Source organism: Cantharellus anzutake, assembly GCF_015039405.1.
Source record: "Cantharellus anzutake strain C23 chromosome Unknown EI90scaffold_298, whole genome shotgun sequence".
NCBI classification, from domain to species: domain Eukaryota; kingdom Fungi; phylum Basidiomycota; class Agaricomycetes; order Cantharellales; family Hydnaceae; genus Cantharellus; species Cantharellus anzutake.
In genome coordinates, this window is record NW_024067248.1 from 7,098 (window position 1) to 28,463 (window position 21,366).

Consider the following 21,366-nt stretch of genomic DNA (forward strand, 5'->3'; position numbering starts at 1 on the left):
AAATCTGACGTTGGGTCAGCTGAAGATGAGAGGCCAACGACGGAGCGAAAAGTGGAAAGCAGAAAATTCCACCAGCGGAGATTCTGTCATTTCGCGTTAATCTCAGGCGAGCTTATGACGCAGGTATTTGGATCGTGAACGAACGCATTCAACGCCACGGAAATGCACAAAAATAAGGTTTTTGATGAAACTGTCATGAGGCGAGGTGAAAATGAACGGAAGCGGGGAACCAATCCATTCGCACGATGAAGGGCTGTTGAGTATATTTGTATTCCAAGTATCATTGCAGGCTCTTTTGTTTAACCACGCAAGTCTTGCGAGTGCACTTGATCTCAGGACCAACGCTCACTGACAACATGGTACAAAATGTGATTGAAACCCGGGGCACTAAATATATATGATGCACAAATGGTCACACATGGTAGCGGTTTCCGAATGAATGTTGCGGTGCCGCGTAAGGGTACCCGTCTGCATCACCATGAGTTGACACCGAGTGATAAGGTGTATTTGAGGCTGTATGACTCCAGTCCGCATTCGTCATAGCATGCGAAGCTGGATGATTTTGTGGTACTGGTGCAGAATGTAGACGCTTGCTTGGAGAGTCCCACGAATCCTCCTCGAGCTGAGTGCCATACCGACGAACAATGACAACAGCATCTGATCAAAAGTTGGGTCAAACTCAAAACTCAAAAGGTGCTGTGAAAAAGAAACTTACACAGGTTGATCAGCATGACGACTACAAATATCACAATCGAGAGGATCTTCACAGCAGGTCCTCCAATACAAGCATCGTCATTACTGTTATTTTTCTTCACACAAGTCTCTTTGGTATCATGCCAATGATGGACCAGTTGGATGATCCAGTTGATGCTGAAAACGAAAGAGGCGGATAGGTAAGTGCATCGTGGTTGTGCGCGATAAATGCCTACCCCAATGCGAGATGCAAGAGAAGCGAAACCAAAAGGAACGAAGCAAAGAAAGACACCAACGCTCGTTTCCGAGCTAGAGCTCCAATGAGCCCGAGTAGGGAGGCAATTGCAGAGATGGTCTCCACGACACCAACGATGATGAGTGCTATCTTCAATCGCCCAGTGAGGTTGACGTCTTTAACATCCTGGGGACCTGTCGGAGGGTTTACTGATTCTGGATCCCATCACTTGCACAGGACGGATTTGACTCACGAATGACGGCGTACCAGATAGACGCTGCTGTCAGAGCTGATATACCGAAACTTAGTAAGGCAACCACGAAAACCCCAAATCTAACGGGCTAAAAGACAGCGAAGACTATGAATGGCCAGGCAAAAACGGCGCAGCAAGCACTTACAATGCAACAACAGAAATGCTTCGTCATTTTGCTGGCGATCAACGCTCACGCGGAAGAGGGAGTAGGAAGGTTCAAACTCGAGAACTGGTTTGAAGTTATAGGAAGATCAAAAGCGGTGCACTTGTGCTCATGTGCCCTTCCATAACCGACGGGCACCGGAAAAATTCAGGGCAAAATCATTCCACCGACCATCATCCGGGGGGCTGTGAAAAATGATGCGATGAGGGGCTTTGAGTGCTTTGTTTGCTTGTTTGCATTACAGCCTTTTCTAAAATTTTTGTCCGATCAAAAGTGAATGGGTATTGACCCCGTTCGTAAAAAAATCACCTGAAAATGGTCAAATTTCTCATATTTTTATGTTTCAATACAATAGAATTATATCTCCATCTAGTAGAATTAGCGCCCACAGCTATTCCCCATTCCTCGTTGAATAATGACCATAGCACTGACGGTCACAGCAATCTAGGCAGGTCGCCAGCCTCTATTGGAAACAGTGATCCTGCTCTCGATCCTCCTCACATCAGCCCAGCCGAGCTTCCATACACCATTACCATCTCATGGGTACCAAACACGCGTCTCCAGACATGAAGTGACACATCGTCCTCATGTCCTCAACCCTCACTATCAAGGAGGCTGCACAAATTGCCCATCTCGGTGACTGCAGAGTTGCCGCATTCTCTCAGCTCACCAGCAAGGGACCTCTTTGATAAAGTTGGCAACCGTGGGTGTAGTCGCGAACTTGACAACTAGGATCTGGATGTGAGTATGGTGTTTCTGTCTCCCACCGGCTCAGCCTGAAGCAACGAGGCTTCACATACATCAGCAAGCACTGTTGGAATGCTTGCTGGGGTGTTTTCAGGAGCGGGTGCGGGGCTAATGGTCATCATTCCAGTGGGCGCGCTTGTCTTTGTTGAGAACATGATAGTTGACACACAGTCGCTGTTTCGGAGAGAATCAAAGCAGGTGAGGAAAACTTGCTGATTTCCAGAACTTTTCGTGCACGGTAGCTTAGGACACGGTCTGATCATGGCCAGTGTGAAGGGTAGGATCAATCGTTGTGGTCGGGAATGGGTATGGCTGTGCGGCGCTAACTCTACTGTATTGAAAAATAAAAATTCGAGAAATTTGATCATTTTTGGGTGATTTTTTTTACGAACGGGGTCAATACCCATTCACTTTGATCGGACAGAAATTTTAGAAAAGGCTGTATTCTGAATATTTATGAGTGCTACAAAGAAAACATGTTTGACGAATATATATGCACTCATCCTTAGCTTCGCCTGGACCCCCACACAAGGGACATTTGCGAATTACGGTAACGAACAAACCCCGGACGTGCCATCAAACTTGCAAGCGGCTTTTCGCCCTCAGATCAGAGGTTACTCGAGTACGAAAGAATATACCATGTTTGCCTCGATCCGACAGCTCAGGATGGTTCCAATATCGGATGAGACAATGTCGAACTGTGCTGTACGGATGAACGATAATACACAACATAACGGGACGCCCACAATCCGCTCTCCGACGCTCGCACACCATACATGTTTATTGGATATATCAACATTAGAGAAAACTGCAGGAACAATTGCATGTATGCCTGCTGGCTGACAGACAAGCGGACGAGAAAATAACAAGATTTTACGCGCGCAAGCCCAAGATGGCCATGCAGACATTACTAAGTTTCAGGACCAGCTGTAGCCGATGGTCAGACCTAATGCGGAACGCATAGGTGCCATGTCGAGCGACATCCTATGAAACCCAGGATCTTCTTGCACGAAGTTGACTCATGACCGACCACAAACGGCAGAGCCGTTCCAGCTACGGGCCTTGCGGCAACACATAGACACATGTCGGATACTCTAAGGATCGTGCGTGATTGAGAGAATGATTCATGAAGGTGGGAGAGAAGAAGAGATGAAAATCGAGAAAGAAAACCGCTAACAAGAGTGATAAAACTGGGAGTAGACATTCACGAGTCGGACATATGCATGTTGAAGCGGTCCCATTGCCGCGTTTGAGCAGAAACACCCAGCAATGTCGAAGTTGCTGCAAGTTTCGAATTGCTTGAGAATCATCACTTTTTATACACATTTGACGGGAATTCCCGTGGATCGCGTTACGAATCCCAAGTCACCACTTTCACTTGGGCTGTTCCGCGCGCCTTTACATCCCTTTCAACAATTTGTGACCCATCGGCATAATGGTCCGTGTATATGGAACGAAGGTGGAAGGCTATATCTGAAGAGAGTGTTCTTTCTAATAGGCTGACGGTCAAGGCTCGGACGTGATCGAGGCTAGGTCCGGAGTACCAGCACTCATGGAAGTTGACGACCCAATCACTATTCACGACCGTGCGTGCTTCTTTAGGGCTTGGGGAGGTAATATTAGGCAACTCATTCCGTGCCCTTAGATGAAGCGTTCGCTGCCAAGAACATGCCTGAACTGGGGCATGACGTTGAGGATTTCGCTCACTGTACTTGGAGACTAACGAAGTGGAAAAGCCTGGAGAAGAGGCTTACCGGTCCGGAATTTGAGTGCGGTGGTCATCGATGGTTAGTGCTGACAACTACCGTCCTGGGCCCAAACCGTCAGTCTGATACCGAGGCAGGCGCATATTGTTGTTTCCTGCTGGAAATTCGAACGCTCCTCCAAACGAATCGGTGTCAATATATCTGGACTATGCGGACCCAAAGTCATCAAATGACTGGCATGCCTGTGCACAATTTTCCCTCGTCATGTCTAACATTCACGATCCCAGTCTCTACGTTGTCAGTCGTAAGTGGATGTTTCAATGTTATCCAGGTTTCTAGGCATTTAGTCTGCACCGCTCAATCCGTAGATGCACACCATCGATTTGTCCCCGAAGAGTGTGACTGGGGTTTCACACGATTCCACGATCTTCGGAAACTCTACATCAGTCAGGAAGGACACAAACGACCCGTCATCGAGGAAGACAGCGCCGACGTCTCCGTTTTTGTCCGTGTGCTAAAAGATCCTACGGGTGTTTTATGGCATAATTTCGCTAAGTGGGTCTTTCAACCTGTGCCGCCGGTTGTTTCACAAGTTTAAGTTGCCCCTTTCCTTAGTTATGATTCGAAAAAAGAGACCGGATATGTTGGCCTGAAGAACCAGGGCGCAACATGCTACATGAATTCTCTGTTACAATCCCTTTACTGTACTCATTACTTCCGAAAAGTTGGTTTAGCTGCTGTCTCAAGTCGTGCTCCGAGGTTTCTCACCTGCATTCATCTCAGGCTGTCTATCAGATCCCTACCGAAAGCGATGTGCCTCATGAGAGCGTCGCGCTGGCGCTGCAACGTGTCTTCTACCACTTGCAGACGTCTGATCTCCCCGTTGGTACGCCCATCAACTCATTCACTCGCTGAACAATATTCCCACTCATTCGTTCCAACAGGCACGACCGAGTTGACGAGATCATTCGGTTGGAAGTCTTTAGATTCTTTTATGCAGCATGATGTCCAGGAGTTTAATCGAGTCCTCCAGGACAAATTGGAAATCAAGATGAAGGAAACAGACGCTGAAGGTGCTATCAACAAACTTTTTGTGGGGAAGATGAAGAGCTACATCAAGTGTGTTAACGTTGAGTTTGAGTCGGCGCGGACGGAAGAATTTTATGGTGCGTTGTTCTTTGGAGGCCTAACATTAAGTCACCGACGCCTTTCGGCATGGCAGATATCCAGCTGAATGTGAAAGGGATGAAAAACCTTCAAGAGTCTTTCCGGGATTATGTTGCTGTCGAAACACTTGAAGGCGATAACAAGTATCAAGCGGAAGGATTCGGATTACAGGATGCCAAGAAAGGGGTCATTTTCCAGTCATTCCCCCCCGTGTTGCACCTCCAACTTAAGCGATTCGAATATGATATCCAACGTGATGCGATGGTCAAGGTGACCTTCCTGTGATATTCCTTCCCCCCAGAGTTGAAACTGATTCCATCTTTCGAGATTAATGACAGACATGAATTCCCTTTCGAGATCGATCTCGGCGAGTTTCTCGATGAGAGTGCTGATCGCACGGAGTCGTACATATACAAGCTACATGGCGTCCTTGTGCACTCTGGCGATTTGCATGGCGGACACTACTTTGCGTTGATTAAGCCAGATCGGGACGCAAGGTGGCTGAAGTTTGACGATGATAGAGTTACCCCTGTCACGGATAAGGAAGTTTTGGAGGAGAATTATGGCGGTGAAGCCCTGAACGGGGTGTTGCCCCAGGTTCAACAGCGGAACCAAGCACGAAATGCTGTCAAACGGTTTACGAACGCGTACATGTTGGTTTACGTCCGCGAATCAGCTATGGACTGGGTTTTGTCGCCTTTCACCGAAGCTGATACACCACCGCACCTAAGTACGTCATTTTTTGCGCGACTTTAGACAACCATTTGGATTTGACGGCTTTAGAGCAACGACTCGATGAAGAGCGTGCTGCCCAGGAAGCCAAGAAACGGGAACGGGATGAACAGCATCTTTTCCTTACAGCTAAAGTCATCACCGACGAAACATTCCGTCGTCACCAAGGTTTTGATCTCGCCTCGTTTGATGACCGCGTGTGGCCGCCGTCAGAACTTCCTACATTCCGAGTCCTGAAAACAGAGTCGTACCTTCAGTTCAAGTCTCGAGTAGCAGAGCATTTCCACTTCCAGGAGAGTCAAATTCGACTTTGGGTTCTGGTGAATCGTCAAAACAAGACCGTGCGACCCGATACTCCAATACCTGAAAACGAACACGGGTTAAGTGAGTTTTGATACCCAATTCCTGGAAACAAGTTTTTCAACCAGACCCTTAGATATTGAGCTTGTTCGTAACAACATGGCTGCACGGCAAGCGGACCTGAAACTATACCTCGACGTTGTTGACGATGATTATAGCGCCAATAAGGTATCGTATGTGATTCTTTATAGGATATGACCTTACTTCGTTCCGACAGAGCCTGGACAGTAATGCCGTGATGATCTTTCTGAAGCATTTCAGTGTCAACGACCAGACACTAAAAGGCATTGGGAAGGTTTATGTGCATCGAAATAGCAAAGTGGGCGATATGGTGCCAACCATCAATGAGATGATGGGTTGGGCGGGTTCCACTCCCGTCAGGCTGTATGAAGTCAGTGAATGTTCTCTTGGTCATCATTGGGAGAACTCATTGGGCCTCAGGAAATCAAACCAGGAATGATAGAGCTCATGAAGCCCAAAATGACTTTCGCGCAGAGTGAGATCCAAGATGGCGACATACTTTGTTTCCAGGTCGAAATACCGGAACGAGAGTAGGCTTCTTGTTGGTTTTTCCCCTGGCGTGACTTAACCAGCACTTCTAGGGTACACGACCTGGAGTCACAAGGGTTGTACCCAAGTCCGGTTCAATATTATGATTTCTTGCAAAACCGGGTCCTTGTCCACTTCAAACCGAGGTTCGAGGACCAAGATAAGGAAGAATTCAATCTTGTGTTGAGTAGAAAAACGAACTATGATACGGTATCATTGTTATTGCACTCTAGGTGGTGGTCGTCTTACTGTGCCCTTTAGATGTCAACTAAAGTAGCAGAACACCTCAACCACGAGCCCCTTAAACTCCGATTCACCTCTTCGAACCCTAATGGGACCCCAAAATCTATCTTGAAAAGATCGTTGAACCAAATGATATCCGACGTTATGGGACCCGTCAATCACAATTCCTCGCCATCTGTAGTAATCTTCTATGAGCGCCTGGAGATAAGTATCATAGAGCTTGAGACCAAACGAAGTCTCAAGATCATATGGACTGGCATTAACAACAAAGAAGAGGTATTGCGGAGGTGTCAATTGCTCTCACAAAATTGACTGACCATTCGGTTTGAAGGCCACATTCCCATTCCTCCTACCAAAGAACAACGTAGTTCACGATCTCATTGGCCATATTAACCGCCAGGTCACTCTTAATCCTAGTGGTTCCAATAAAATTCGTGTATTCGACATCTCGAGGGATGGACGGCGACAGAGAGAACTGACTGGGACAGAACTGTTAGGCACTCTCAGTGATACTGAGTTCTATGCGGAGGTGAGAAAGATCCAATCCAAATAACAATTCGTCTCAAACTTAGCCCACGATGTAGGAAATTCCATTAGATGAACTCGAGTCCAGGGACGCAGAAAAGATCATCGACGTCTTTCATTTCACCAAGGAAACGTCAAGAACGCATGGCGTCCCGTTTCGCTTTGTTCTTCGACAAGTACGTCGTCCAATGCCAGCCGTTTTCACACTGATGCGAAGAAATTACAGAGTGAGAGGTTTTCGGACACGAAGAGGCGGCTTCAGGCACGCATGGGTGTCAGTGACAGCACCATAGCAAAGTACCGATTTGCCTTGGTGCAAACGTCTCATTTCAAGCAGCCGTCGTACATTGCTGACGGTATGTCCTGATGCCATTGGTGCCGCCGAGGCTTGCATCCTAATTGTCTTCCAACAGAGGACATTGTGTATGATCACAAGTGGCTGCCTGACGATGCGCTAGGTCTCGATCACGTTGACAAGTCTGGCAGGGCAGGCCGAACTGGTGTCAATGAGCGGGCTATTGTCATCAAAGGGTGAGCTGTCCCCGCGATGATCTCTAGTATTCACTCTGCTCTTCGAAAGTTTGGGATTTTGCATGATTGTGCCGAACTTCCTTTCTTATACTATACAGCGCCATTTCATCTTTCTATGGCTCGAATGCTCGTAGTTACTTTTTTTACGTTGTATCAGCTCTTAACATTGCCCATATTCTACTTCGTAACTTGATGGAAATGCAGGCAAACATGACTGATTCAATTAAGTTGAAAAGGTAGAGGGACAAGGACCTAAGCTACTTTCGCCCGCGCTTCTTCTTTGACGGCTGCTGTATTGTGTAAGTTGAGATGTTGTCACGCAGCACGGTGAAATGGAATAGGCACATACCTTAGCTGAAGAAGGGGTAGCGGGGGATGGAGAGCCTTGCGGCAGAGGCGATGCCGTGTTGGCAGGAGATGATTGGTTTGAGGCCTGCGAAGGTGAAAGTTCTTGGGGGCAGATCTGGCACCTTGCTTTGTGGTTAGCCGTCCATTGTTTTGGGAGGGGCTATTAGTAGAGGTGGGTTCATGCTCGACGAGGGTAGTGACAATAGTCGGACCCTTTGTTGGACCATTAAGAATATTCGCGGACTTCCCAAGGGTTTCATCTGAGGATGGGTTAAAACAACGAGAAGGAATGCGGGGAGCGACGTCTTGCCTATTTCAGCCCTCTTTTGGGGTATATTCATGAATACCTCCCGGTATTTTTCATTTTGCACAATCTCGCTTGCGCTCTGGAATATGAAACTCCCCCATCCGTCCAGGTATGAATTCGCCTCAGTGACGACCTCATATATTTCTGCCTCTAATTCTTTCTCGGCAGCTAGGAAGCTGTTCCAAAGGTCATCTCCTATGGATCCCTTTACTAACAAGTTGTTAAGGGCCGCCTTGTCCTCTTTAATCCGGAATGCGCGTGACACGTCTGCCACCGCACGACGGAGGAGTGCAGCTTTTAGAAGTCCGTCGCTAGCTGGTGGATCTGTTTTCTGGAGGAGGGTTATGTACGTGTCCCTATCAGGGTGCGAAGGGAACCACGGTTCATATTTCTGAGCTAGGATTGAGTGATGTGTGGCGTGCAACGTCAACAAATGCAGGACGTTCAACCCATTAACTACACACCAGCTTGCCGTCGCCTGTAGATTTTGGAAAAGAGACCAAGGCCCCCCACAACGACGGCTATAAAAATAAAAGGGACATACACCGGGATCATGGAGAAAGTAGAGTCGTTAGCTTATTGGGCTGGATTATGATATGCTGACGAGGGATGAGGTGGCAGTGCGATATTTGTCTTATTTAGTTTATTTCCGGTCCCACACTCACAGTCAACGGTGCCAAGTGTCTTGCGTCTGTCTCTAACGTGGGTGTTTGGAGTTGATCTGTACTCTACACGCACCCTAACTTACCCAATTTATTCAGTGTCATGCCACCCTTAATTGTCGCTGCCCGACATGCGATAAAGTGTTCCGCTTTGAGAACCTCCTACAGGACTCGATATGCATCATCGCTAGTACATCCTAATATTTCGGACATTTATGTAGTGTGCTCATTATAACCCCAGTCTCTGAAAGAGACCCTCGCTGAGATCATACCTGCCAAACGAGAGCAACTGGCACGGGTTGTAAGCTTTTAATTGTCCACATGCGCCGTTCGTGATTGATAGGCTTTTATTCAGCGGAAGGAATATGGCCAAACAGTGCTGGGAGACATTAAAGTTGGTGGCAGTAATGGTTCTGTTTGAAATATGATACTAGAGCTAAAATACTTCTCAAGGTCGAGAATGTTATTGGAGGCATGAGAGGACTGAAGGCCCTCCTCTGGGAAGGTTCACTTCTTGACCCTAATGAGGTTAGGGCTTCTATTTTCACCACTGTACACACGTAGAGGCCAATATGTCATTAGGGCATCCGCTTCCATGGTCTCTCTATCCCTGAAGTTCAGAAGGTACTCCCAGCAGCCCGGGGCGGGAAAGAGATTATAGCGGAGAGCATGTTTTGGTTGCTCATAACAGGAAAGGGTAAACGCATGGAGACATCCTCGATGAACTTCATCCAATTGGTTCTCCGACAGTACCCACCGAAGAGCAGACTCGTAGATTGTCACAGCAACTAGCAGAAAATGGGGCTCTGCCTCAATACGTCAAAGACATTTTGGATGCGTGAGTCTGTTTCCTTTCTCAGCGAATACACTGAATAGAACCCAATTTTCAAGGTTTCCCCGGACGCTTCATCCTATGACCCAGCTGGGAATGGGGGTTGCGGCACTCAATCATGACTCCAGATTTGTAAAGGCCTATGATAGGGGTGTGTCGAAGTCTGAGTATTGGACCTACGCCTTGGAGGACTCCTTGGACCTTTTGGCCAAACTACCGAGTCTCGCCGCCAGGATCTACAGGAACGTCCATCGTCCGGATCTTAAACTATTCGACTTGGATAAAAACCAGGACCTTGTTGGTGCGTAAGCAAGCTTAGTTGAGCACACCCTTCTTAGTGGAGCGGTCGGACAGGGAACTATGCCACGCTTCTCGGCTATGGGGACAACGACGGCATGAAAGAATATTTAAGGCTTTATATTGCCCTTCATGGGGACCACGAAGGTGATGTGTTATCTGATGATCAAAAGTCTGACATATTCATCTCTGACTTTTCCCTACTGTAGGTGGCAATGTTTCTGCGCACACCTCTCGTAGGCTCAGGATTTAATATGGCACGACTGAGCGACGCTGACTAATTATGTCAAGATCTGGTAGCGTCTGCTCTAAGTGATCCTTATATTTCATACTCTGCCGCTCTGTTTGGTCTCGCAGGACCACTTCACGGGTAGGCACCTGGATTCCTCGACTTTCTCAAATGAAAACACCTAGCCCTCATAGGCTGGCGAACCAGGAGGTTTTGAGATGGATACTTTCCATGAAGGACGCTGTTGGAGAGAACGCCTCTAATGAACAGATCAAAGACTATCTGTGGTCCACTCTCAAGAGTGGCAGAGTTATTCCAGGGTATGTTAGGTGCAAATCCTTAGTCCTCGACCTCGTCGTCCTCACTTGATCTGATAGTTATGGCCACGGTGTATTGCGCGATCCTGATCCTCGTTTTATTGCTCTTCAGAATTTCTGCGAAGTTCGCGCGGAGCTTCAAGATAGTCCTATTATCCAACTTGTCAAGAAAACCAGCGAGGTTGCTCCCGGCGTCCTAAGGCAACATGGAAAAGTAGGTTGAACAGTGCTTCATTGGGGGATTTGGACGTATTCCGACCTTTCGACGCAGACGAAAAATCCCAATCCAAACGTGGATGCCACGTCGGGTAAGCGCTGGCCAAGGAACTTTTAGGTGTATTCACTGCTCACATCGATTTTCACGAAGGGTGTTTGCTCTATCATTACGGCCTCACTGAATTCAATTACTACACCGTGATTTTTGGCGTTTCTAGAGGTTTGTCGACTATTCTTACGCGTACCCGACTGTACAAAATGAACCTCCGTATTTTCACAGCATTGGGTTGTCTCGCTCAGATTGTGTGGTCCCGAGGTAAGTGCAAGACAGCGTCGACCGAAGTAGTATTGCTGAACCCGAGACTGTAGCTCTCGGCCTTCCTATTGAGCGACCAAAGTGTAAGCGACTAATCTTCTGAAGACTGAGTGGCAAACTAATTACTGGCTGCAGCTATCACGCTCGGAGCGATCGAGGAGTTTGCAATAAAAGCGTAAAAATCGCCTTCATCTTAGTCCTTGACTAGGGAGCGTAGAGTTGTAGACTAATAGAACTGCAGACGTTGTCTTGCATGACGCAAGTTGGTCGGGCAAATGCAAAGCCATTATCTAAAGCAAGTGCCAACAGATCATTTAAAAGCTTCAATGTGTGGAATGAGTTGTCATCTCCCAATTTAAGCAACAAAGTGGCCACTACAAAAGTGAGGATCCCCCATCGTCAAACCTGCAACGAAACCCCCAAATGAATACACTAGCGTCTCCATCCGAAGTAACACGCCACACAGTCTTAATCCTCTTCGAATCCCGAAACATTTTCCCGTTGAACACTGCAGAATAGAAAGCCTCGTTAGTCTTCTATCCTATCCTATCTAAAAACAAGGATGGGAACTACTTACTAGTCATACACCACAACTAACTCACCTTCGACAGAAGGCCTATCGCTAAAAATAGGTGCTGCCAACAAGTACGGATTTCGAAGTTTATTTTCTTCGGCAGGTCGTCGTTCATCGGTATACGAATGTCCCGAGAACCAAAGGTAACATAATCTACAAAGAAACGGACATTCACGATTGATAAACAAGTCCCCGGAAAAAAAAGAAAAACACACCACCTCGACACTACCCCCAAATCCATTCCTCTTTCTCAGCCACTTCGCGAAAGCCTTCCTTCCTGCCAAATCGTATCATAAGGTCTAAAGTTCCCTAACTCACTCGCATCCTCAGGAAACATTCTCTCCTTGCATCCCTTCTTGTGAACTTCTCTAAACTGCTTCACATGCATCCCAACGGGAACCAGAAGAGATCGGCGAAGGCCGAGGACAATGTTGTCCAGTTCTGACGGACAAATCCCCGCTTCACCCGAAACAGGATCAAAATCGATCTCAAACTTCGCACAAAACTCCCTAATCTTCCTATCCCCTTCATTGTCCAACGTCTGATTCACATCATCACTTGTCTGCCTCCCAACCAAATGCTCCGAAAGCCTTCCCTTGAGGAGGTTCCAAGTTCGTCTTTAGTTCGTTCGAAGCGGTCAGAGCGTGTGAAGGATCCTAAAGTCGATAAGCGAGCCTAGATGATCGAGAACTCGGCTAAAGGAATCACTGGACCAAATTTATACAATCAGGGAGTGTAAATACAAGATCTCCATCCTGGGTCTCTGAGGTTTATATATTGATGAGGCTGACACGGTTTCTCTAGAGCCAACACGTCGCAGGAGGGCGAGTGCAAGCTCGCGCTTACGCAATAGCCTCACCAAATATATGAACCTCAGAGACCTCATAGCTAGTAGGGATAGAGATCCTCTTGTGCGCAACGGGTGACTCAAGCAGCAAGGTAGCGTGGCGGCGACCCGACGAAAGTCGAAGCCTCTGAAATATTAAAAGCGACCCGGTAAATACAAAAAGAGTAGTTTTAGGTGGACCAGGGGATGGCGGTGGGCGACGCTGAAAATACAGAAGAGAGCAACTGTCGAGGAGAGAACAAAGAGAAATCACGAAAAGGCCGAAAGATGGAAGAGACTAAAAGGGAAGCACCGAAGACGTAAATACAACACACTGCTTACATTCGGGAATAAACGGTTGAATTGTTAAAAGAGTCAGAAAGAAGAGAGGCAGAAAATAAAAGGGCAAACGGGGGATGCTAGAAAGGACAGCGGACGCAAAATGTTGAAGCGAATGCGCTGGTCAGCACGAAGAGGCACAGAGGCTGGAGCGCAGGTGAGCGCGAAGGCACGGAGGGTCCAGCAGGACGCGAGCAAAGAAAAGAACGGACCCAAAAATAAAGACGACCAAAAAAATACCATGAGATGATAAGAGATACAAAGGTCAGAGAGAATTCAGGTGTGCGGCGGATACGAGGAAAACTGGAGCGCCTCGACCCGGGGCACACAAGTCTCGTTCCTCCATTAAATCCCACTCCCTAATGGTGTAAATCGGCGTAAGTGTCATATATATACATTAATCATTAGTTTTTGTTTCATCCGTTTCCACCTGTCATATCTAGCCCCCCCAGGAGTGAAACTTTAAGAACGAGTCGAATATCAAGCTGAGACTGTCTCGAAGTACACAATTAAGCCAGGCAGATGATATTTACATCTATGCGGCCATCACTGAGTGCAAACAGTGCATAAAAATCCTCGTTTTGTTTTTCTCTTTGCAGAATCACCTAGAGAGCACAAAAATTGGGAAGACAGTGACTTTTGTATATCTCCTTACATAAACGATTCAGAGGAATGTGTCCGTAGCTTCCTACATACCGAGAAAGTCATTTCTCATTTCCTCGAAAATCCCTCTGAAGGGTCTTCAGTACACATTGTGTTGAGTAACCTTTAATATTAAGCTTTCATGCCATATGTGATGTGTGGTGAGAAAAAGAGTAAAAGATTTTTGGGCTGCCCATTTGCCTTCCGCTTACATAAGCAAGGTCACCCAATGCGACAGGGAATGATGACTGCCACACCTGATTCCTGCGAAATCCCTAACACCAGATTCGAAAAGAGTTGTATCGGAGAATTCCTATTCATCTGTTTTGACCTAGCCTGAGGTTTGAAGTGACCTTGCAAGCAATGTAACTAAAAATTCACATATGTATTCGATCCAACCGCAATCTTTCGAGGCCAGACATGCCCTACACATATTTGCCAAATCGCGGCTCGAATTCCGAAGGGGGAGATCACATAGTAGGTAAGGGCACTAGCGCCGCAAAGTCATCATGAAGCGCCTGCAAACGATTCGGACGAGAACTCGAGCGGTGCGTGTGATTCTCCCCGACATTCAGGTGCGGCTGTCAATCCGGAATTAACTATTCCAGATATCCGGGCAGCTAGGATACTTCAGACGAACAAGCTAAAGCTGGGCCTTCTCTACCCCGGATGGCCGTGCTTTCCCTTCTTGCCGGACCCATGACGATGTTCCTGACAAGCGCAACATTGTCCTTTCTCGTGAAAATGCATTAGCTTACCTCCGACATAACGAGTCCCTCGAGCACTCTGGCGGTGGCGACCACAAAAAAGAGTGGAAATTTTCCAGAGATCGAGTCTATGGAGGCGAATGGCTTGTATCACAGGGATGTGAGCGATGGGAACATCTTCACTCATGCTGTGACCAGCGCCCCAAGGGGTGGTTGGATGACTTCGATTTCATGTACTTATGCTGATGAATTCGGCAAAGGAGATTCCGCCGAAGCAGGCGAGTTATCTGCATGTCATTTCAGACTCGCCACATGTCTATTATAATCAGCTCTCTCGATTAGGGCACCATGTCGGAAAATCTCGGAACACCATCACAATCACGAAAATGCCCTTCTCCACTCATGGAGGACCGAAAGTGGGGCTTGGTGGGATGGAACGAATGCGGATGTCAGATCCATTGGACTACACTCAAGGAGTAAGGGACCAGAAATATGCATTGAAGCGAGGAGGTCCCCTACCCGACGGTCTTGTAGGGTGGGATGGGGACAAGCTTCAAAGTCTATTTTGATAGCATCTGGGGTCTTGAAGGCTGGGCATTGGTCCGGGCAGGGCTTCCAAGGTTCGATTCTCCACCATCCATCGACCCCCAGTGAAAGCGTGAAGAATTGAAAAGACTTGCGGAGGGCTTAAAGGAAATGTTCGCTGCTGCCAAAACCCTGGCCAGGGCTCACAATGTAATATAATTATATCCATGTATGACATTAATGGCGAGTTTTGATCCACGTCAGAGTCACTACCACCAGCTAATGTTGCGAGATTGGCATGCGCAGCAGGGGCCTACTTTGGAGTATCTGAACCCTCTACATACCGATGCATTACCCCAAAATTCGGTAACACGATTACATAAGCTAAATTTTACTCATGTGGCGGGTTCGCGGATTCACTCAAAGTCCGATTGTTTGGCGTCGCGAGTCTCGCCGGGCAGCTTTCTACCGATCGCTTAGCATAACAGCAGCGAGAAGGACGGATTCTGCACAGCATGCTCAAATCCCGGGCGTTGCAACTGAACGTGCCGACTGTGCGCGACTTTGTACGAATTTATATCCATTACTGAACTTAAACCGCTAGCAGAGCGGAATCCCAAACGTCCCTGGAAGACAGTTGGCCTGAAAGCCTATCCGGGTATGTTTCAACATCGAACGGATTTGTTGATGCTCATTTACTGCAACCCGAGCAAGAATACTTCACAATAACTTTGGACAACAAACCGTTGAGGACCCCAGCTGGCAATCTTTTGACTGTTCCATCAACAAAGGGATTGTTCGCAGCCTCGGTTGTAAACGAGTGGGAGCGCCAAAGCCGGGTCGTCAAGCAGCATGCGTTGACATTGGTATCTTGCACCTGCCGCCCCCCGCGTCATCTTCTGACCGATGGACTAATAGACATCTCTCGTATCTGTGGCCATTGACACGCTCAGTGACCCAGGCGCTCGGGGCGATGCTCATATGGATCTTTTGAAATATCTAAGAACCGACACCATTCTGTCAGTCGACTAAGCTTGGTAGTTCCTTGGAATAACTGTTGAAATTATGTAGTTTCATGGCGAAGGAACCGCCCCAATTGGTTGAACTGCAAAAAAGGCATTGGGTACCTATCCTGGAATGGGCGCGAGCCGAATTCAACATTGCCATCCCCACTTCCGACACCTTGTTCATTCAACCTTCACCCGCCCAAGCAGTGCAAACGCTTCATACAATCCTAAAAGAGATGGACCAATGGACTCTTGCTGGTGCGTGGACGCGTGTATCGAGCCCTGAGTTGAGCCTGACCCGATATACGAGCAATGTGTCGTGCAGTGCATTCGTCTAAATCATTCATGATCGGTCTCGCTCTGGTAAAGGGTAGGATAACCGCCGAGGAAGCAGCATTGGCCGCACGTGTTGAGGTTCAAAGTCAGATCAACCGGTGGGGGGAAGTCGAGGATAGTACGTCGAACTTCAGCTGTTCCTAGGGGCATTCCTAACCAATGTGCAGCCCACGATGTTGATTACCGGGACATTCGACGTCAACTTTCGAGCGCTGCTCTCTTGGCCGCAAACGTGTGAAGCGCCATCCTTGTCTAGTGTCTGCAAGAATGCGATTCATAAGGGTATATATAGCAGTATTGTACCAGTTTTCAGCGGCAAGCACGCTTACACAGACCTCATAAAATTGGGGAACTAGACCGTGATACAAACTAAAGTCCATTGAGTGCGAACGGTGAGGTTGTGCCGTGACCCATGTCTGTGCGATAAATAGCGTGAAGGCAAGAAGGACATGGGCGTGGGGAGAATTGCGAGGTAGGGGCATTAGGCATACGGTCCAAGTTCTAAGCTTTTATGGGCCTGCAAGTCACGTAGGACTCCAGGATCAACTGAAAAGCCAATATTAGATCATACCAAGTATTTTGGCAGGGTTGGACAGCAAACCTGGGAGAACGCTTTTTCTCCGAACGTGGGGGCTTTGTGCAGATGTCGATGGGGAACTGCCGGGGAAGGGCTAGAAGGGAGTTGGACGGTGTTAAGAGGGCACGCAATGCAGTGTTTATGAACTCACCCCATTATCTTCTCTTGAAGCAGAGCCGTTCGTCTCAAACGAAGGATCTGCATGTGGGAGTCGCTCTTGAGCTGCAGCCTCATCAAATTCAACAGCTTCTGCCTCGATTGTAGCCGCAGACAGATCTAAGGCTACATCATTTATCAAGGCGGTGTCATCGTCAGTTTCGTCCGGTGGAAGGATATTGTCGATGTCGGGGACGCCAGGGGGTAGTTGCCCGCCAGCATTCTGGACGGCCTCTGCTCTCATCTTCTGCCACGACTCGTATCTGGTTTGTTGGCGCTGTCGTTCACTGAAAAAAGTTTAGTCCAAATATCGAGAAGAATCAGGTGAAAGAGACTTACGCCATGAGGTTTTGTTTGAAGGCATGAACGCACTCGTCAAACAACTCGTTATTCATATCCATGAACAACTTCAGAGCATTGTAAACCATCCCATGAATGGTGCTGAAGCCTCATTGATGAGTGACTTTCATCCGATCTGATATAAGAGACTCACCGATTCCAGTGAGTTTTTGAGTTCCTGTACAGGGCTGGGAAAACGATAGGCAAAATAATGGCAAGGTTCTCTCCCATGAGATTGACGATGTATTCATTGTTCCAGTAGTACAGAGCGCGCTCTGCGACTTGGAAGTGCTGACTGTTGATGCATCGAGCGAGTTGCTGGAATAGAGGCACTTGGATCTTCTGGAACTCGATAGGATCGATAACGTCAAGGATTTCCTCCACTTCGTTCAGGAACATGACTTCCTTCGGTGAGTTAACTTTTGGCCAGAACTTCAGGAGGCCGAGGATCACTTCCTCTGTAAGACTTGCATCTTTTTCGAGGAATTGCACGACACAATATGCGAGTTGAGGGTGATACATCACAAGTGACTTGGCCTTGTGAAGTGGGAGGAGGACACGACTCAAGAAGAGCTTGTGTTCTTCTTTGAGAGGGAGGGCAAAACCATTAATAATTGATCCCAAGATCTCAAGCAACTCTGCTATCCCGTTGTGTCGTTCCGTTTCGTAGATGAACTGAAAGAAGACGTTGTTGATTGACCGTCTTATGAAGGCGCGGAGATTAAGGAATTTCCCATAAATTCGATGGAGAGTTGTTTTCAAAAAATCGCGCTCGCGAGGGTCCTCCGAATCAAAGAGTTCCAGTAAGTTCAACACGAACGACTGGTCGATATACCGTTTGGCGATATTGGTGTTAAAATCGGGGCTCTCGACGAATCGAAGGAAGAACTCATAAACCACCTGTAGGTGCGGCCACGCCAGCTCAAGAACTGGCTCATCTTCTTCGGGATCAAATGCATCTCCTGTGGGATTGACTTGAGGGGGTATAGATCGAAAGAGATTCGTCGAGAACTGGAACGATATATCGAGTTAAAGCAGGGGCCTGTTAAATTCGGTGCTGAACGACATACCATCGCAATGACCTCGGGGTATATTTGTTCTGTGATAACGCCACGCTGTGTAGTAATGTATTCTAGCATTTCATGCAGCGCAGCAGCTTTGATCTGTTTCCCTTTCAGCTCCGAACTCGCGTCATTGAAATCAAAAACTACAGCACACTGGTGCAGTTTCCGTATGAACAACTCCGGGCGGTCATTGACAGTAACCTCTGGAGAAAAAATGATGAGCGGAAATGGGACTTCTGTACGTGAATGGTCATCACGAGAAAACAGAACAGACCGGCAAAAGAGGGTAATCGCTCGATTTCAACTTTCTCGGAAGGATGGAAACGGCTGCTGCGCTGCTTTCTCGGGGGCTTCCCTATCATCGGAATTGTGTCCTTTGGGGTATTGCGCAGTCTATTGAGTGGGGTAGCGCGGGGCAGGGTGCCAGGTTCCCCAGACGAGCGGATATTTGAAGGGATACTGTTGCGATTGTGTGGAAGGCCATCGGAAGACATATCGGTGCTCGGGCTCACGACAACGATTGGTGGTGCTGGGGAAGTCTTGTCACTCGGAACGCGCCTTTCCGGTGTCGCTGGATTCAAAGAGGGAACTGCGCCATTTCTCTGTAGTGAAGAGGATGATGACGACGCGACCAAATTAGGACCAGCTACGCCTGAAGGTTGTGAAGCTGCCGGGATATCTTTTGATGCAGCGACTAGATTTGACTGAGGCAAAGGTTTTGCATTGTTTGGAGGCGGTGGAGGTGGGGCGGGTTGCTTATCAGACGAGCTGCTCTTGTTCTTCGAGGAGGTGAAATTACGGGAAATCTGCTTTCGGGTTCGAAACACAATGTATGTGAGATCGTCAAGCGCATGATGCGCGATCGCGAGCAACAAACCAGTGATTTCTTGAGCCCCTTCATGTTCAACGGTCAAGAAAATGACGAGCAGTTTCGAGAGCAGTAGATGTACTAATGCTGCGGCCAAGAATGCCACCCTCTAACGTCGTCGTCAAAGTTGAGGCTGTCAGATGGATTTGCATCCGGCCATTGCCTCAAGAGCCACCTCTCATCTTTTGCACAGTTGAACACCCTTGCCACTTTTCAGACCGTCCATAGCGGCGTCAAATCCTCCTCTATTACTGTTAAGGCAAGTGTGATTCTCCCTCGAATTGCGTTGAGGTGTTGAACTTCGTCTCCCGTAGCAACCGCTGACACCGTGATGGCAGCCATCTACACCGTGTTCACTAGCCCAAGTCATGCCCCGATCCCTAACCACCTTCCAACGCTCATAGTCACTCCCCATGGGCAACCTTCCAACATCCTTTACTCTTACCTTCATACCAATTTCGTACGTTCGCTTTGTCCCTCAAGCGCTCACCGCTGCCCGAATGACACGTAAAGACTCTCTTTAGAATGCCGAAAATTACCTTCTCACCCCTAGCCCTCAAGGCGATCTCTGCGTTGCGAAGATGTTTCCTCCTAATCGCAATGCCCCTGGAGCAAAATCCGCTGCCTCTGACCCCGGTCATTCTTCGGGCGCCGCGTCTCGGGCTGTCCGATGCGAAGCGTCTCGCAACTTGAAATGGACCATCGCTAACACTGGAGTTATGTCCCCTATTTATAAACTCTCCCTACCCTCCCCCAACGGACCCGACTTGCCTCTCTTCCAAGTCTCGAAACCAAACCCCAATGCCACATTCTGGTCCATGTTTTATTTTGCGTATGCTGGCCATCTCATTCCTCCTAAGCGCATCGAATTTGGAAAAATTCAGAAGAATCCTCCTGGTCCAGGTGGAGGCGGTACCCGTATTTCTATCACGGGGAAAACCCCAGAGGAAAAGGCGGTATGGCAAACATTGGGAGAGGGGAACGAGGACTGTGTTGAATGGGTCGTCCTGTGTGCTGCTCTTAATCTTTTAGAGTATGTGCTATCCACGATCCCCTTCTTCCTAAACTGACAGTACATGCTGTTGACCTTTCAGTGATGAAATATTGAAAGCAGCTGAAAAGGCAGGACCACCACCTGTGTCCATACCCCCTCAGCTACCGGCGACTAGTCGACCAGTTAACGGCCAACCGGTGCCTGTGCGCCAAGGCTCTGGCAGTCAACAACGCCCTCATCCACAGCATCAACCACCGCCACAAAGTCTTCAGCCGTCTGGCCGACCACCTCAGATGCCATCGCAACAGCAACAACCACAGTATCCAAATGGCGCGCGCGGTCCTCCCTCCGGAGTTTCCGTACCTTACGCGCCTAATGGACAGCAGAGAATCTACAACCCCAATCAACCAAATGCGCAAAACCCTGTATCCGGCCAGCAAATCTATCCCTCGCAGCAAGCGCTGCCACGTCCTCAGCAACAGCACAATCGACCTGCTCCTATGGGTGGATATATACCACCCCAACAGAATTTCCCCAGCCGTGCAGGAACAATGCCACTCCCAGGTCAGAATGGTAGCGCTCAACCAGTGAGGCGAATTTGATTGTGTATTCTGGCAATGTGCACGTCTTGTCCGTTGGTCGAGCAACACCGGGACATTGTTCTGCCATTTTTCGGTATCATGGGCTATTACTGTGCTCTTTATTTATTGGCTTTGAATTGTGCGAGCGCTTTTGTTATCAACACGATATGACTGGCCAATTTCCTGCGTTTATCGTACGTGCAAGCTCGCCATCTGTGGATACCCTGACCGTGAACCTCGCTGTTCACTCCTTTCCGCTCCTTAGTTACGTTACCTGCACAAGTTCAGTTGCCTCTTCTCTTTGTTGGGTCGTCCAAGTCTTGTGCCATTGTGTTGTCAACAGTACCAATTATTATTGACCATTATTATGTCAGCTTGACCGGACGATGGGACCGAAATGCGA

General features: G+C 48.1%; 1 protein-coding gene across 1 annotated transcript; it reads left to right on the plus strand.

The window, feature by feature from the left end:
* Nucleotides 1–1,658: 1,658 nt before the first annotated feature.
* EI90DRAFT_3102634 (uncharacterized protein) lies at nucleotides 1,659–2,317 on the plus strand (the record flags this gene model as incomplete). The annotated part of the gene is made up of 1 exon (XM_039062582.1): nucleotides 1,659–2,317. A coding segment is annotated over one exon (256 nt), but the record flags the coding sequence as incomplete, so codon positions are not given.
* Between the last annotated feature and the right edge of the window lie 19,049 nt (nucleotides 2,318–21,366).